The sequence below is a fragment of the Acinonyx jubatus genome, chromosome D1, assembly GCF_027475565.1.
Source record: "Acinonyx jubatus isolate Ajub_Pintada_27869175 chromosome D1, VMU_Ajub_asm_v1.0, whole genome shotgun sequence".
In the NCBI taxonomy this organism is placed as follows: Eukaryota; Metazoa; Chordata; class Mammalia; order Carnivora; family Felidae; genus Acinonyx; species Acinonyx jubatus.
The window spans coordinates 86,997,242-87,016,084 of record NC_069390.1 but is presented as its reverse complement, the minus strand read 5'-3'; the positions used below and the strand labels follow the sequence as shown (position 1 = coordinate 87,016,084).

The window sequence follows — 18,843 nt, the reverse complement described above, 5'->3', positions numbered from 1 at the left end:
AAGCAGGAGGGGGTCTGTACTTGGAAATGGAAGGCAATGGAAGGGACCCTGTGTTGCACGGCTGAAGGGGTAGGAGAGAGGTCAAAGAGATAGCTCAGGATCACGTAGGATTTATCAGCTCTGGTAAGGACTTTGGATCTACAGAGCCATAATAATGAAACTAATGATTTAAGCAAATGAACACAATGTAACTACTGTGAACATGACCGGTTGAAGAGGAGGGAGAGGTTATAAGAGAGCTCCAGGAAGTTGGTGGATAACGCCTGACAACGATATAATAACAAATGGCAGCATGCACAAATGAATGAGAATTGTGGAAGTAAGTACCAGAAGAAACAGTGGGAAGGGTTTAAAGTGGTTTCACTAGTGGGTGAGGAGGAATGGGACATGGGGCTGCTGCTTTTCATTTTAAGAATTTTAAATGCAATTTGATTTTTTTTTAACTATAAAGTTTTTTTTTAAACTTGTGAAAGTTCTTGGTGAAGGGTGGAGACCTCAGCTGTAAATGTATCAGATGTGAAATAGCCCTAACCATGTACCACTGATAGAGGGGTAGATGTCCCTGATGGCCAGGGCTGGAATAGCATGTGCAGACCATCTTTCTGTTCCTAGCAGATATGTTCTAATCACCATCACCTGCTGTTTTTCTCCCACTTTACACATTCTTTAGGTCACCACCCAGGTCCCCCAGGATTAGAATCATTTTCCTTCTGAATCAGTTCTAGCTAACACTTATCTTTTGTTGTTGTTGTTTTGTTTTTTATTATTATTTTCTTTATTTTCAAGTTACTTAACAGACAGTGTACTCTTGGCTTCAGGAGTAGAACCCAGTGATTCATCTCTTACATGCAACACCCAGTGCTCAACCTGAAAAGTTCCCTCCTTAATGCTAATAACCCATTTAACCCACCCCCGGCACTCCCCCCATCAACCCTCAGTTTGTTCTCTGTATTAAAGTCCTTTATGGTTTGCCTCCCTCTCTGTTTTTATCTTATTTTCCTTCCCTTCCCCTATGTTCATCTGTTAAGTTTCTCAAATTCCACATATGAGTGAAATCATATGATATTTGTCTTCCTCTGATTGACTTATTTCACTTAGCATAATACCCTCCAGCTCCATCCACATTGTTGCAAATGGCAAGGTTTCATTCTTTTTCATCAGTGAGTAGTATTCCATTGTATATATGTATATTTACATAACATCTTCTTAAGCCACTCATCAGTTGATGGACAGTGGGCTCTTTCCATAATTTGACTATTGTTGATAGCATTGCTATAAACATTGGGGTGCATGTGCCCCTTTGAATCAGCATTTTTCTATCCTTTGGATAAATTCCTAGTAGTGCAATTGCTGGGCCATAGGGTAGTTTTACTGTTAATTTTTTGAGGAATCTCCACACTGGTGGTTGCACCAGTTTACATTCTCACCAACAGAGCAATAGGGTTCCCCTTTCTCAACATCCTCGCCAACATCTGTTATTTCCTGAGTTGTTAATTTTAGCCATTCTGACCGGTGTGAGATGTATTTCATTTGTGGTTTTGATTTGCATTTCCCTGATGATGAACAATGAGCATATTTTCATGTGTCTGTTTGCCATCTGGATGCCTTCTTTGAAAAGTGTCTATTCATGTCTTCTGCCCATTTTTTCACTGGATTATTTGTTTCTTGGATGTTGAGTTTGGTAAGTTCTTAAATAAATGTTTATTTATTTTGAGACACAGATATAGATAGAGAGAGTGAGCAGGGGAGGGGCAGAGAGAGGGAGAGAGAGAATCCCAAGCAGGCTCCAAGCTGTCAGTGCAGAGACCAATGCAGGGCTCAACCCCATGAACCATGAGACGATAACCTGAGCCAAAATCAAAAGTCATACACTTAACTGACTGAGCTGCCTGGGCGCCCCAAATTTGTGAAGTCCATTATAGATTTGGGATACTAACCTTTTATCTAATATGGCATTTGCAAATATCTTCTCCCATTCCATTGGTTGCCTTTTAGTTTCACTGATATTCTTTGCTGTGCAGAAGCTTTTTTTTTATTTTTTTAATGTTTATTTATTTTTGAGAGACATAGCATGAGTTGGGGAGGGACAGAGAGAGAGGGAGACCCAGAACCCGAAGCAGGCTCCAGGCTCCCAGCTGTCAGCACAGATCCTGATGCAGGGCTCAAACCCACAAACCAGGAGATCATGACCTGAGCCAAAGTTGGACACTTAACCAACTAAGCCACCCAGATGCCCCCAGAAGCTTTTTATCTTGATGAGGTCCCAATAGTTCATTTTTGCTTTTATTTTCCTTGTCTCTGGAGACATGTCAAGTAAGAAGTTGCTACGGCCAAGGTCAAAGAGGTTGCTGCCTGTTTTCTTCTCTAGGGTTTTGATGGTTTCCTGTCTCACATTTATGTCTTTCATCCATGTTGAATTTATTTTTGTGAATGGTGTAAGAAAGTGGTCCAGTTTCATTCTTCTGCATGTTACTGTCCAGTTCTCCTAGCACCATTTGCTGAAGAGACTGTCTTTTATCCATTGGATACTTTTTCCTGCTTTGTCGACATTAGTTGACCATATATTGTGGGTCCATTTCTGGGTTCTCTATTCTATTCCATTGATCGATGTGTCTGTTTTTCTGCCAATACCATAACTGTCTTGATGATTACAGGTTTGTAATACAGGTTATAGTCTGGGATTGTGATGCCTCCAGCTTTGGTTTTCTTTTTTAACCTAGATGGTTTTAATCTTTAACCTAGATGTCTTATGGGTTTGGGTGCAATTGTAAATGGGATCTATTCCTTGATATCTCTTTCTGTTGCTTCATTGTTGGTGTGTAAAATGCAACTGATTTCTGTACATTGACTTTATATCCTGTGACTTTGCTGAATTCATGCATCAGCTCTAGCAGTTTTTTAGTGGAGTCTTTCAGGTTTTCCATGTAGAGTATCATGTCATCTATGAAGAGTGAAAGTTTGACTTCTTCTTTGCCAATTTGGCTGCCTTTTTGTATTTCGTTTTGTCGTCTGGTTGTTGAAGCTAGGACTTCCAACACAATGTTGAACAACAGTGGGGAGAGCAGACATCCCTGTCGTGTTCCTGATCTCAGGGGGAAAGCTCTCAGTTTTTCTTAATTGAGTATGATATTAGCTGTGGGCCTTTCAAATATGGCTTTTATGATGTTAGGGTATGTTCCTTCTATCCCGACTTGCTTGAGGGCTTTTATTAAGGATGCTGTATTTTGTCAAATGCTTTTTCTGTATCTATTGATAGGATCATATGGTTCTTATTTTTTAAATATTTTAATGCTTATTTTTGAGAGAGAGAGAGAGAGGGAAAGACAGAAAGAGAAGAAGCAGGGGAAGGCTAGAAATAGGGAGACAGAATATCTGAAGATCAGAAACAGACTCCATGCAGTGAGTGCAGAGCCCAACATGGAGCTCAAACTCATGAACCATGAAATCATGACCTGAGCTGAAATCAAGAGTCAGCCACTTAACTGAGCCACCCAGGCACCCCCAGGATCATATGGTTCTTATCCTTTCTTTTATTAATGTTGCATATCATGTTGATTGATTTGCAAATATTGAACCAGCCCTGCATCCCAGAAATGAATCTCACTTGATCATGGTGAATAATTCTTTTATTGTACTGTTGAATTTGATTTGCTAGTGTTTTTTGTTGAGAATTTTTGCCTCCAGATTCATCAGGGATATTGGCCTCCAATTCTCCTTTTTAGTAGGGTCTTTATCTGGTTTTGGAATCAAGGAAATACTGGCTTCATAGAATGAGTCTGGAAGCTTCCTTCCATTTCTATTTTTTGGAACAGTTTGAGCAGAATAGGTATTAACTCTGCTTTGAATGTCTGGTAGAATTCCCCCTGGGAAGCCATCTGACCCAGGACTCTTATTTATTGGGAGATTTTTGATAACTGATTCAATTTCTTCCCTGGTTATGGGTCTGTTCAAATTTTTCTTTCTTTCCACTTGAGTTTTGGTAGTGTGTATCTAGGAATTTGTCCATTTCTTCCTGATTGTCCAATTTGGCATAAAATTTTTCATAGTATTCTCTAATAATTGTATTTCTGTGGTGTTGTGATCTCTCCTCTTCCTTTCATGATTTTTATCTATTTGGGTCCTCTCTCTTTAGTTTTTGAGAAATCTGGGTGTAGGTTTATCAATTTTGTTTATTCTTTCAAAAAACCAGCTCTTAGATTCATTGATCTGTTCTACTCTTTGTTTGTTTTGGATTCTATGTCATTTATTTATGATGTAATCTTTACAGTTTCCCTTCTTCTACTGGTTTTGGGTTTATTTGCTGCTGAATTTTGGGGTCCTTTAGGTGTGAGGTTAGATTGTGTATTTGGGATCTTTCTTGTTTCTTGAGATAGGCCTGAGCTGCAATGTATTTTCCTCTTAGGACTGCCTTTGCTGCATTTCAAAGGGTTTGGACTGTCGTGTTTTCATTTTCATTTGCATACATGTATTTTTTTAATTTCTTCTTTAATTTCCTGATTAATCCATTTATTCTTTAGTAGAATGTTCTTTAACCTCCATGTATTTGGGATATTTCCAAATTTTTCCTTGTGGTTGATTTCAAGTTACATAGCGTTGTGATCTGAAAATATGCATGGTATGATCTCAATCTTTGTGTACTTGGGCTGTTTTGTGACCAGTATGTGATCTATTTGGAGAATGTTCCATGTCCACTCAAGAATATGTATTCTGCTGCTTTAGGATGAAAAGTTTTGAATATATCTGTTAAGTCCATCCGGTCCAATGTGTTATTCAGAACCATTGCTTCCTTATTGATTTTCTACCTAGAAAATCTGTCCATTGTTGTAAGTGTAAGTATAATTACATTATCAGTAAGTTTGCTTATGTTTGTGATTAATTGATTTATATATTTGGGTTCTTTCATGTTGGGGCATATTTATGATTGTTAGCTCTTCTTGATGAATAGATGCTTTAATGATATAATGCCCTTCTTTATCTCTTGTTATTGTCTTGGTTTTAAAATCTAGTTTGTCTGATGTAAGTATGGCTACTATGGCTTTCTTTTGACGTCCATTAGCATGATAGGTGGTTCTCCATCCCCTTACTTTCAACCTGTAGGTGTCCTGAGGTCTAAAATGAGTCTCTTGTAGGCAGCATATAGATGGATCTTGTTTTTTTTATCCATTCTGATATCCTATGTCTTTTGATTGAGGCATTTAGTCCATTTACTTTCAGAGTGATTATTGAAAGATATGAATTTAGTGCCATTGTTATCTGTAGGTTTTGTGTTTGTGGTGATGTTTCTGATCTTTTGTAGTTTTTGCTGCTTTCCATTCAGAGGGGTCCCCTTACGATCTCTTGCAGGGCTGGTTTAGTGGTCATGAATTGCTTTAGTTTTTGTCTTAATCTCTCCTTCTATTCTGAATGACAGCCTTGCTGGATAAAGGATTCTTGGCTGCATATTTTTCCTATTCAGCATATTGAATATTTCCTGCCACTCCTTTCTGGCCTGCCAAGTTTCAGTGGAAAGATATACTATTACCCTTACAGGTTAAGGACCATTTGTCCCTAGCTGCTTTCAGAATTCTCTTTGTATTTTGCCAGTTTCACTATGATACGTTGTGGTGATCTGTTTTTGTTGATTTTGAAGGGAGTACTCTGTGTCTCTTGGACTTGAATGCCTGCTTCCTTTCCCAGATTAGGGAAGTTCTCAGCTATAATTTGTTCAAATAAACCTTCTGCCCCTTTCTCTTGCTCTTCCTCTTCTGGAACTTCTATGACACAGATATGGTTTCATTTCATGTAATCACTTAGTTCTCTAATTTCCCCCTTTGATCCAGTAATTTCCTTTCCCTCTTTTTTTCACTTCATCATTTCCCATAATATTATCTTCTGTTTCACCTATTCTCTGTTCTGCTTCTTCCATCCTTGCTGTCACTGTGTCTAGTTTATTTTGCACCTCAATTATAGTACTTTCATCGTGACTGTTCTCAGGTCTTTGATCTCTGCAGCAAGAGTTTCTCTGCTGTCTCCTATACTTTTTTCAAGGCCAGCTATTAGTCTTATGACTGTTAATCTAAATTCTTGTTCAGATATATTGTTTATATCTGTCTTGAGAGCAATTCTCTGTGATTTTTCCCAGAATTTTCTTTTGGGGAGGATTCTTCCATTTTGTCATCTTGGCTAAGTTTCTGGCTTTTGTGTATTTTAAAAGCTTGAGATAGGCCTGAGCTGCAATGTATTTTTATCTGCATTTAGCTGCAATGTATTTTTTGCACCTGAGAGTACTATTTTAAAAAGGGATCATACCCTATCCAGGACCTGACACTTCAGGAAGTATTTCTGGTGCATGCGCTCTGTTGTCGTGTATTTGGCTGCTCTATTCCACTGGACAGTCCTCTGCAGAGTTCCTCCCTGCTTGTAGTGGTGGAGTGTTTGGACCTTCAGCCAGATGTGCTTTGATTTGTCTGTTTAACCCTGGAAAAAGAAAACGAGGAGGGGGTGGGGGGGAGCCTGATCCCACAGAGAGAGAAAATTGAGAGAAAAGACCAGAGAAAACTGTAAAGCTAAGTTCAGAGAAAGAGAAAGGAAAAAAAGCAGGTCTCCCCTCCACTGGGGGCTCTGCTGCTCTCTGAAGCCCCACTGTGTTGGTGATGGGGAAAAAATGGCAACACCCCAATTTCTCCTCCCCAGATCGAGTGTCTCAAACCACACTGTTCATGCAGCTCTCCGAGAGTAGCTGGGGGGTCAGCTTGCCCTGCTCCAGTCTCTCACGCCTCCTAGGCACTCAGCCGGGATTCAAAACCCCATGTCTTAAGGGGCCCTGCACTTTGCAGACCCTGTTCTGGTGTAGTGCCACCCTGCCCTGCTGATAAAAGGTCTTTGGCTGGTACCTATAGGAACTCTTGTCCTTGGGGAGGCAATAAACCCTCTTCCCACAATACTCAAGGAAGGGGGCTGTTCTCTTCCAGTGTACCCCTGAGATCGTTACACTGCACTATGCATTCTGGGCTGGCTCCCTCCTCCCCAGGAGCACAGCCATGTTTCCAGCTCCATTTGGAGAAAGGAGAAAGTGAGGCATTTTTGTACCTTTGAGTTTCAGCTCGAGGCTAGATCCTGCCAAGCTGTCTCCCTCCACCTGAGGAGATCTTTCTGCCACTCCGCAGATCGAATTCCTGGGTGTTTCAAGTGGTCTGACCTCAATACTGCTGTGTTTGAGAGTTGAGGAAAATCCTGGTCCCCCTACTTCTCTGCCATCTTAAACCAATACTTACCATTTTAATCGTATAGTCTGCATGACTGTAAATGGGATAAACATAAATCATGACTGCTATCTTTTTTGGAATAAGGTGGTGTTTATATAATTTTTTTTTTTTTACTAAAGTGTATTTATTTTTGAGAGAGGGAGGAAAGAGAGAGAGAGAGAGAAAGAGAGAATATATGGGTGGGGGAGGGGCAGAGAGAGAGGAGACAAGAGAATCCCAAGCAGGCTCTTAGTTCTCAGCACAGAGCCTGACTTGGGGCTCAAACTCACAAACCATGAGAACATAACCTGAGCCAAAGTCAAGAGTTGGGGCCATTAGTCAACTGAATGTCCCTATATAATCATTTTTACTTTTACCAAATTTGAATCATATAGACCATATTCCTTTATATTAGAAGGCTGCATCAAATCTCTAGATTTTTTTTGTTTTTGTTTTACATTTATTTATTTTTGAGAGACACAGCAGGAGCAGGAGAGGGGCAGAGAGGGAGGGAGACACAGAACCTGAAGCAGTCTCCAGGCTCTGAGCTATGAGATCATGAGAACATGATCTGAGCCAAAGTTGGGCGCTTAACCAACTGAGCCACCCAGGTGTCCCTCAAATCTCTAAATCTTCAAATTATTTTCAAATTAGGTGGAAAATGATATTATACCTTCATTTGTCATCTGGAATTACAGTATTTATCAATTTGTATCATTTTGTGAATTGCATATTCATGTCTTTTGCCCATTTTCTTATTTGCAAAAGACTAACACAATAGCCATTTACCGTAACTATTACAAATGTCTTCCTGATTTAATGTTTTTGATATGCAAAAAATACTTATGTAGATGAATTTTCTTTAATTCTCTCCACATTTAGGTAAGCTTTTGCACCCTGCGATCAGTAAATATTTGCCTACCCTCCTCCCCACCCCCAGCCCCCTTTTATTTTACCCATGTTTTTAAAAAAGCCTTAGAGCCAGGAGTATTCTCTTGCGCACTCACTCAGCAGACAGGACTTTGATGACATAACATGAAGGCTTATTTTATGAGAATGAGTGGATCCTTCTTAACATGGCTTATGATCTGGAATCCTCAATCACATACTGTGTTTCCTGCCAAAATATACATTTATGTTTTCTTCATTCAGTTACCTAACAGCTGTCCCCTATTTTCTTAGGTGTCCAAGAACACTGATGGCAAACTTTAAGGGCCATGCTCTCCCAGGGAGTTTTTTCTTGATAGTTGGACTGTGGTGGTCAGTGAAGTATCCACTGATATACTTCCACCAAAAGGGGAAAAGCAGCCAACTGACTCATTACCATCAGCGCCTTGAGATCATTGAAGCCGCAATCCGAACTTTGTTTTCAGTCATTGGTAAGAAGGGGCTTATCTGGTCCAGGGGTCTCCCCATCACATGCAGAACTTGAACCCATTTTCTGGTCCCTGTGAAATGGATGTTTCCACCAGCAGATAATAAACAGGGATATTCAGTTGGCCAGTAAATATTTTATAGTATCTGTTGTGCACTGAGCTTTGTAATGTTAACAGTTAATAGCACCTTACATCGTAGCGCACCATGAAACACTGCCAAATAAACTACATTCTTTGCCCTAGAAGGACACAGGTATAAGATGTAGGAACAGAAGATATACTTTATGAGAAAGGTAAAACACAAATAAAAATAGAAAACAGAACAAATTAGAGTGAGCTCATGTACATGAGTTATAAGAAAGTACTAAATGGAGTTTAGCTTTAGAAAAAAACCATCTTTTTTCCAATTGTCCACTAGAATCTCAAGAGTAGTTACCACCCACTTCCTTGGCATATCCTCCAACCCCAAATCTCAAGCAATTACAAAGACGGGAACTTGATGTTGGACGGCTAATAAGAGAGGCAGTGGAAGAGACCCCCAAAAAAAGCCAACAGAGGGCTGTCTGAAAGGGATTTTCCCTTACTGTGTCCCATTCCAACAAAATTTCACGTCCTTCCACCGTGACTGGTCATCCATTCCACTCCACTAATGGCCACATGAAAAAGGGCCAGCAGTGCCAATAGTAGAAAGTGTTCTTCCTCAGGATCCGCTCTGAGTAACGTGAGTAATGAGGGATCTTATTCTGCACTTGCATTTTGCCACGAAATCACTTTGGCTGTCTCTCAGAAGGAATGGAAGCAACACCAGCAGCTTCTCTTGGAGGGAGCAAAGGTGCTTAGCTTGGTTTGCCTGGTCTAGCTGAATTTTCCCATTCACCATCCAGGCATCTCATCTTTCTGGAGTTGAGAAGTGACAGGAACTATATGGCTTAAATGCTAAGGACGGCATCAACTTTGCCTAGAAAATAGAGCCAGAAAAATATTTGGCCTCTTTGCTGGGTGAAAATTAATAGTCACTCAACGTCTCCTGAGCTCCTACCATGTGCAGGAACTCACTGCTCCAGGTTTTTAGGCTACAAGGGGGAACCAAACAGTCCCTGCTGCCACAGGACTTCCATTCTAGTGTCAGTGGGCCTCCCTTCTCCCAGCTTGTTTACACCAATTCCTTGATCCTTCATGCATAAATTCAGGAAGGGGCTGGGTTTAAAACAAAACAAAGTTTGGAGAACAGGGTTCAGAAGGTGGCCGTAGAGAATTATTCGAGGCCCCAAGAACGTTATGGCACCAGGCATAAAGGCCAATCTTTTGCTTTCCTAAACAAAAGACAGAGAAGGGACAAGAACTGAGAGCTACCCCATCTCAAAGGCTTACGTCTCCTGACACCGCAGTGAAGGGACCCTCACCTGCTTCTCCCAGTGTTTAGGGCACAGAGACTGAAAGCTAGAGGAAGGTGCTCACTCTGTGCTCAGGAAAACCATGCACTTGAAGTCAGCCCTCACAGACACACCTGGCAGCTGCTTCTCCCCCTTAGGCGTGCAAAGGTACCTTTATCACCAGCGTGTCTCTGCTCAGATTCCATTATTTGCCACCTACTTGTTCCTTTCCGCGACTTCTTTCACTGCTCACTGAGCCCCGAGATGAACATACCAGCCACATTCTCACATAAGTGATGATGCCTTGCCTTCATCTCAGCCACTGGACAAATATCCTGGGGACCTGTGTGGCTGTTTCTATTGCTTCCTTGCTCTGCACCCCCACCCCCAAAGAAACAATAAAGGCAAGAGGTCTACACAGGCTCCTCAGCAAATGCCTTCTTTTATACTCAAGTAGCTGCATCTGAGAGAGCAAAGTAGGCTTTCACCTGCATCTCGCATCTCGACTTCATTCATGACTTGGGGGCATTTGTTTCCCATCTGCCCCAGAGCTACACTTCCCTCCTTAATTTCCACTCTCACTTCCCTGCAGGGATCCTGGCAGAGCAGTTTGTTCCAGATGGGCCCTACTTCCACCTGTACCATGAAAACCAGTGGGTGAAGTTGATGAACTGGCAGCACAGCACCATGTATCTGTTCTTTGCAGTCTCGGGAATCGTGGACATGCTCACCTATCTCGTCACCCACGTTCCCCTGGGGGTGGACAGATTGGTTATGGCTATGGCAGTATTCACTGAAGGTAACTTAGGGGTAGGGATGGAAAAAAATAACAAAGTAAGAGACAAATTGCATTTGTAACAGACCAGAATATAAAGACCAGAAGTACTGCAAAGATAATAACTTTCCCCAGAAAATCCAAATCTCTGAATTTCAAAAACCTGAATGGGACTTGGTCCTGTGCTCTGGATGATACAGGTGACATATCCCATAAAACAGCACATGAAAACCTGAGGCTGTTAGCCGGTCTCTGGCTCTCTGCACACAGCCTCTCCCTGCTCCCTCCCCCATCACACTCATGTACCTGAGTGCACATGCACACTGAAACACATAAGAACTCTCCAAAACGTGGATGGATGCTACCCATGCCAGAGAACTCCCTCTGTCCGGGGGAAGAGACACTGTACTCCACCCCCCACCCAGGAGTGTTCTTGCCTGGACTCCATTGCAAACCTCAGGAGACCCACCCAGCAGCTAGGACAGATCTCCCAATATAACTCATATTAACCAGAGTAATGAGAAGGCACTTTGTAATCCAACCACCTCACTTCTGTACCCCAGGAAGAGACGAAGAAAGGTTGAATCGGGGCAAAACTGAATTTCAAGTACACATACACACACGATTTGTCACCAATCAGCAACGTTTTTCACCTACACATCCTGTATTGAAGCTACCACGGATTAAGAGATTTTAAGACACATCCTTTGCAACTTATATCCACTTCATACAAAAATAAATCTAATCTGCGTCTGTTGCCCCACGTCACATAAACTGACTTTGTAACTGCTGAAAAATCTCGCTTTGAGACAGGTGTAAGAGGGCATTCTAGCAATGGAGTAGAAACCAGCAAATCTCTGATGGCTGAAATGGCTTTGTGCAGGTTTTCTCTTCTACTACCATGTCCATAACCGACCACCCTTGGACCAGCACATCCACTCACTCCTGCTGTGTGCACTGTTTGGAGGGACTTTCAGCATCTTCTTAGAGGTGATCCTCCGGGACAACATTGTGCTGCAACTTTTCCGAACCACTCTTGTTATTCTTCAGGGCACCTGGTTCTGGCAGGTAATTTTTCAAAACAGTGCGCTTCACATTGTGTGGATTCAGGGAGCCCCACTGAGTTTGTCCAAGAGAAGTCATGTAGGGGCAGCACTGACATGCCATGTGAATGGGTTGAGATGGCCACTGGTCTCCCCATGTCCACCCCATGACTTAATTTTACCCATTAATACTTTGCTCACAGATCGACAAGCAGAATCCACGGAGCATACAGAGCGAGCATATTAAGAAATTCCCCATCTGCCCTCCCCAGTGGAGGTGCTGACCCCATTCACAGGGCTTCACATGCAGTACTTTCAGGGGTCATTTCTATAGTTTGTTACAAGCTCCACTTGCTAAACTGCTGACTTGCAATGTGGGCCCTGAAATTTCATTTTAATAAGCCCATACTAAAACCAGAATTGACTCAGGTCAGTTCTCCTATGCAAAAAGGCCTTTTCTATGCTAATGGAGGTATGAGAAATAGGAGGTAATGGGAATGCATGGAAACTTGGGTAGCACGGGAAGGACGTAAGCTTGTGCCTCTCAGAACCAACTAAGGCCGACTTCTCTGTACTACCCACCAGATCGGGTTTGTGCTGTTCCCACCGTTTGGAGCACCTGAATGGGACCAGAAAGATGAAGCAAACATCATGTTCATCACCATGTGTTTCTGCTGGCACTACATGGCTGCCCTCTGCATTGTGGCCATCAACTACTCTCTCGTTTACTGGTAAGCCCAAAGGAAGACAACTTTTGTCTAGCTTTTTTCTCCTAACCCCTTGTCCCCAAAATCTACTGCACTGCATTTTTATTTCCAGTGTCCCACATTTCATAACTAACCAGTGCTAACTACCACCACTTCATGAGTGCCAAATACTTGCCAAGTTCTGTGCAAGGTAGTCTACACCTGCAAACGGGCGAGATATTGAAAGGCTGAAGGGCTGTCTGGTCGTAGTAACCTCACAGACTCAGGTTTCAAAGGCAGTTCTGACAGACTGGAAGGCTGTCGGGTGAAAGGAAAACCTGTGAATTAGGCATCGGTACTGGACCGCAGACCCTTGTTCCTGGATCTGCCCCACCTCCTCCCCAGAGATGTGACAATCAGACACGATGCCATGACAGCAAGTACCCTTTTGAGGGCTATTCAGAGGTTACTGGGATAGCTGATCATTCCTGTTCACTCACTCTCCCAGGCACTGTGGGAAGCACAAGTCTATTACACCACTGCACCCTCATTGTTTTATGAAGTATACACGGTAACATTTTACAGATGGGGAAACCAAGGCTTGAAAGACTAACTTGATCAAGGTCACCCTATGAGTCAATGGCAGACCGTCTTGAACTGCAGAGCAAGCGACTTTTAGGATATGCTATTATTAGTTCTGTCATTGTAGCTGCCCCTCTAGTTTCTGATTTACCTACCCAAAGCAGATATACATCACATACACAGTTCCACGCAGACCAAACTGAAGAGAAGGTCACAGTTTCCTTTAGTTCTACTGCCTGGTCGGTGAAACATACACTGGGAGGCAGGAGACCTAGGTTTAGTCTGTTATGACATTAACTATTAAACATTATTAATCATGAGTCCCTTTATCTACCAGTGAACACTGCCTAAGAAGTGAGATATGCAGACAACCACAGCATCTGGTGGACTTACAAAGAAAATGCGCTAAGAACCAGTAGATACTTTAACATAACTAACTTGGTTGAGAGAATAAGGGAATTCGGGGGGCTAATTTCATGGTTTCTTATTGTTACTCTATTATAGCCATTTGACTCGGTTAAAGAGGTGCGGAGGAGAAATCATTGGGATTCAGAAGCTGAAGTCAGATCACACTTACCAGACGGCCCTCCTGACTGGCTCAGATGAAGAGTGAGGAGGCTACCCGTCATCAGTGCGGGGTGGACATGTCCCTTTGAGCACAAACAGCTAGAGTGTGCAAAGGTGTAGCTTGTCTCCTCCATTTCAATGCTTCCTTTGGTCTGCTCTTACAGTTCTATGTATTTGCACTTTCTCATTTAATTGGCTAAAGTTTGTGTTGCTGTGGTATCCTTCATAAAGAAAAATGATGCAAGCCTTTATTTTTGTCTCAGTATGAAGAGAAATCAAAGACTCTGAAAGTTTGAGAACAGGTAGTGGCCACGGGATGAGTCTGGGATAGGAATCCAGCAGAACATCCTGCTTTTGATAACTTCTCTCTTTTTCAAATTTCAAGAAAACAGGTACTTTCTTATCAGAAAGTAAATACACGAGACTGACTTTATTTTAAAGATATAATTCTACCACATACTTCTTAAAGTAAAATAGTTCACAAACTTTGGTACTTTAAATGTTACTAAACATTTCCTAATTTGCCATTAATATTCCAGAGTACTGTAATATTACTGATAAGTCACGACGTTGGGCCAAAGGTATTTTTTTGTTTTGTTTTGTTTTGTTTTTTTAATCAGAAAGCTAGTCAGTGGCCCAGCTGAGAGCTGGAACGCAAATGTTCTGGCTCCTCAAAAGAACTCTAATAAGAAGACACTAACAGGAAGTCTGTATAATGAGGTAGAAAAATGGCAGGTTGCCGAAGACCTTGAATTTCAATACAGCTGAAAGCAAAGCATAAGAATCGTGCAAAAGATGTGACTCTTGAACTAGTAATATAAAGTCCTGACAGTCTAATCTTGGTTCTGGATCTGGTTTTTTCTTTTTTTTAAAAACTTCCTTCAACAAATATTTATTAAACATCTACTTTGCGCCAGCACTGAAATGGTTGAAAGGATTAAGGAGATCCCTGTCCAGCAAGGAATTCAGCCTAATGGCGAAGATATGAAAGCGTTTACATACAGGGTGACTGGTGCCCTAAGGGGTAAGTACAACTACAAGGGAGGGGAGAAGATGGGGAGTTTGCCCTTTAGGAAAAAAAAAAGCACGTTCCAGGCACAGAGAACAGGATGCACAAAGGCCACAAAATCACAAAGGAACATGGAGAGTTGGTAAAGTTCTACAAACGGATAAAAGTGGCCTAGGCCAACTCTGAAAGGTCTTCCAGACCAAGTACCGTTGGTTTGCACAACACTTTCCACACTCTGAAATGCACTGTATCCCACCTGATTCACACAACCATCTGTAATGGAAGCCACGTTAGGTTCTTCAGAGAAGTTGATTAGCCAAAGGTCACACAGCTACCAAGTTGGGAAGCCAGCCTTCAGGACTCAAAAGCCGGCTTCCTTCCTGCTACTTCCCACAAATGCGGTAGAGATCTTTTACACAAAGCACCGGGTGCTCTCTGGAAGAAATGCTGTACTTAAGTGAAAGCTGACCTCCCACGGTTAGCCAGCCTTTCAATGCTGAAGTCACACGTCAGAGGTTAAGAATGAGCTACTTGAAAATATAGTTATGAGAAGAGAACCTGTGGTCCCCTTTCAGGGTCTACTTTCATTGGCCTGCTAACTAGGAAACCACACTTTCATTCAACGAGTACTGAAGGATCTATTATGAGCAATTAATTTAAAACATATTCTTTCTTTAGAGACTGGAAGTGGGTATAAGGAACCTATTCCCAGTTTTACTTTCATAGTAAAGATCTCTATTTTAGGTTTGAAGGGTGGGGGAAGTGCACTACACTCTAAGGAAATGCAGTATTTTCTCCAGAGCAAGCAGTTGAGGTGTGAAGACCAGATATACAATATTGAAACTTACTGTAAAATCCCTTTCACAGCAGCAGTTTGGGGTACCTTCATGGAATTGGTCAACCCTGGAGAAAAACATTCTTAGATGCGTTTACAATACAAACCCATCACAAACAATCCTATTCACCGAATCCGGTCTTAGACATGTGGTCTGACCACTTTTACCAACCTCTGAACCTCAGCGTCAGAGGCTCAGTGGCTGCCATGAGTTCTTCTGGACTTACTGCCCCCCCAAAACAGCCACCATCGCTACCACATCTCTACAAGACCCCTGAGGTCTGTATGCACAGAACCACATTGCACAGCATGCAAATGCTGGTGACGTCACTTCAACAACTCCAGCTGGGGCTTGCCATTCCTCAGTACTCCACTGACAGGCTGGGCAGTACCAAATCGTACTTACCAGGGAGTCAGTCCTACACTAACATCCTGAAACATCCCTGTTCCCCAAGCATGCAGACAAATGTCTGCAGGCACTCAGAGACAGGCACAGCCAGGTGACTTCAGTAAAGAAAAGTCAGTGAAGGGCTGGGGCTGAATGCCAGAGCTACCTTCATGAAATCCTTTGTTAAGTAAATTCGGAAGGGGTTTGTTTTAACCAACAATAAATACCTGAGACAGGATCCCTCAAATTTCTACCGTTTTCTCATTCAGACACTGTCACGTGGACTCTTCATGTGAAATGTGCCTCTAGGAAGCAATGATGTGCAAATATCAAAGTACTGGAGAACACAGACGTGCTCTCCTCCGCTCGGCTAAAAGGCCATTTTTCTCCTTCACGGCAGTCCCTACCTCTCCCCCCTTCCCAGTGGGACATCTGTGCTGGCCCCCCACTACTAGCAAAAGCTCAGTCACCTCTCCGCCAATTCGCCTCAGCTCTCTGTACCTTGGGCTTACCACCCTAGCTCCAACTGTCCCCACAGCTCAGCATGACATACAGCCATCTTCCCCTAGGAAGGCAAAAGAAAGGATACTTAAAATCAGAAGACTGGATTTATGTCTTTTTCTCTTTAACCTCAACTCAGACTCACCACTTCTCCCAGAGATGAGAAGTTAGAAGACGGTTGATGATGTCTATTTACAGAACTGCTTTAAAAATCAAATGCAAGGTCTCAAAAGCCACAAGCCACCCTGACCTTCTCTGCAATCTTCCTGATCACTCAGCTTCCACCTTGCAACCCCTCTAAACTACACCATTGGGACCTTCTGCCCCTCAACTCCACTTCCTCACCAGACCCCATAAAAGATCATCACTGAACTTCCAGATTAAAGACACATCTTTAATAATCTGGAAACGAGAGAGAGAGGCCCTGACACTGCAGAACAGCCTTGCCATCCAACCCCTGCTCCCATACAAAAGAGGCATATATTGTTAACAACCAGTGCTTTACTTACTTACTACATTTAAAAATACTGTTCTGAGCTCTGCCACAGCTTGATGGAGGCTGAGAAATGAGAGGCAGCCAGGATTAAAGGACTTGTAAACCCCGACTGACCTCTCCTGTGACTGTGCTGCTTCGTCCGCCCAGTGGGCACACCCACTCACTCTCTCCTCTTGCCGCCTCTCCTCTGGAGCAGAAGCCTGCAAAGTTTTACTTAACGGGCCTGAGGACATAAGAGACATTTTAGGCCTGAGGAGCATCTGGACTCTATGGCAACTACTCAGTTCTGCCTCCTGACTGCAAGCAGCCAAGGATAATACATAAGCAAATGGCCATGGGCTGTGTTCCAATAAGACTTTATTTACAAAAACGGGTAGCCAGCCCCAGGGCTGTGGTTTGCAGACTCTTGCCCTGGAGCAAAGCAAAACATATAATCTCTGAACTGCAATAAAGTCTATGCCGCAAGAGCAGCATGTCTGCTGGCACTTGCCTATCCTGTCCACAGGCTCTGGACTTCTGTGTGAACAGGACTGACAAGGAGGACAAAGTCAGCAGATGAAGATACGGACCACAGTCAAGATCCTGATACCTCATCTTTATGAGGTAGTGCCAAACTAATCCCATTTCAGGGAACCCACGCTATCTCACTTATCTCGCTCCCTTGGTTTCTTACCCAGCTGACAGCCTCCCCATTGCCATGCAGCTCTCAAGTCAGCCACCAACTCACTGAGAATCCTGCTATTCTCCCATTCTGGTCAAGAGAATAATCAGTTCGGGGCAGTGGGGAGTGGGGGCTTTATAAAGCCCAGGTTTCCACTGGATAAAGACATACAACAGGTTCTTTAAAAAAATAAGTTACGTAAAAATTTCTGGACATAAAATTCCTATCCAGACCACTAGTCACAGAGAAGACCAGAAGCTAAAAAAAAAATACAATCCACATCGAGAACGAGGCTTACTGACGGTCTGCACGCTCTGCAGCTGTAAGCCTTCCCCCGGTGTCTGGCTCTCAGGAGAGAACCATGGCTCGTGTGGCACAACTATGACTTCATCCCCAAACAGAGGAGCTTCTCCTGCACCGGAGCGGAACAGCCCTTGGAGCCTGGAGGGGACTTTTCTCAGCATGCTCCACTGTGGAGTGTGGTGGCAGAATCCACGCCACTGTTGCCATCATCCCACTGCTGGCCTTCCCTTCAACAGACAAGCTGAGAAGGACGACACAACCTCCCTGCTCCCCTCCTTTAAGCCAGAAGGGCAGCCTAGGTGTGTGCTTTCACGGACGTCATCTTTCTCTCTCTGAATCACTGCTGTTCAGGTGCCTGTTTAGGAGATGGAGCTGTGGTCACAACAACAGTGGAGACTGCTTTGGAGGAACCAGAAGCTGTTCCCTGTTGAAGATGGGATGCAGGGACAGTCTGGATGCGCACCTGTTTGCAAAGAGAGACAGTCTGGTCAACAGGCTGCAAACGAGCTCCTCAGCCGAGAGCAAACAGCAAGAGAAAAAGAGGCCTGGTAGAGCCCACCGTTTGCCTGGAACCCTTACCTGTGTGGCCTGGCCTTGCTGCTGAAGCTGCTGCAACTGCTGGGCAGTGAGGAAACTAACCGGCTTGTTGCCGGCAATGAGCTTAGTCCCTGCTGGCATGGTGGTCAGGATGATATTGCGGCCCAACCCGCCGAGGCTGTGAATGGAAAGCACCAGTGAAGCATAATGACAGGCAGGGTGCTCTCTCTGGCCCAGAATGAGGCCGCATGTTTAAGGAAAACAGGAAGGTCAGCAGCACAGTGAAAATCCCTGCATTCTAGACTGAAATGGAAACCAGCTGGTGAGACCACCTTTCTCCTAGCTTCTATGCTTCCCATGAAAAAAGAGCAAGCCCAAAGGCCCCCAGGGCTCTGGATACAATGACCCCGACATCCATATCTCGATCAGCAGAAATAATGGACAGGACCCCAGGAAGGTGTGTGTTTCAGACAAGAAACTCTCCCCCA

The 18,843-nt window shown here is 43.3% G+C and overlaps 2 protein-coding genes across 10 annotated transcripts in view; one reads left to right on the top strand and one right to left on the bottom strand.

Moving 5' to 3' along the window:
• Positions 1-14,462, top strand: part of TMEM45B (transmembrane protein 45B) — a 38,811-nt gene extending 24,349 nt beyond the window's left edge. The window contains exons 2-6 of the mRNA XM_027036918.2: positions 8,406-8,602; positions 10,565-10,771; positions 11,631-11,815; positions 12,376-12,521; positions 13,563-14,462. Of these exons, the coding sequence (XP_026892719.1) occupies positions 8,422-8,602; positions 10,565-10,771; positions 11,631-11,815; positions 12,376-12,521; positions 13,563-13,671 (828 nt within the window). The 5' untranslated portion in view covers positions 8,406-8,421 and the 3' untranslated portion in view covers positions 13,672-14,462. The remainder of the gene's footprint in view (positions 1-8,405; positions 8,603-10,564; positions 10,772-11,630; positions 11,816-12,375; positions 12,522-13,562) is intronic.
• NFRKB (nuclear factor related to kappaB binding protein) overlaps positions 14,026-18,843 on the bottom strand; it is a 42,693-nt gene continuing 37,875 nt past the window's right edge. For 6 of the 9 annotated variants that reach the window (XM_053203863.1, XM_053203865.1, XM_053203869.1 and 3 more), the window contains one exon: positions 14,026-18,533. In XM_053203863.1, coding sequence (XP_053059838.1) covers positions 18,197-18,533 — 337 coding nt within the window. In that variant the 3' untranslated portion in view covers positions 14,026-18,196. The remainder of the gene's footprint in view (positions 18,534-18,843) is intronic. The other 3 variants (XM_053203867.1, XM_027036912.2, XM_027036915.2) reach the window with 1 other exon arrangement.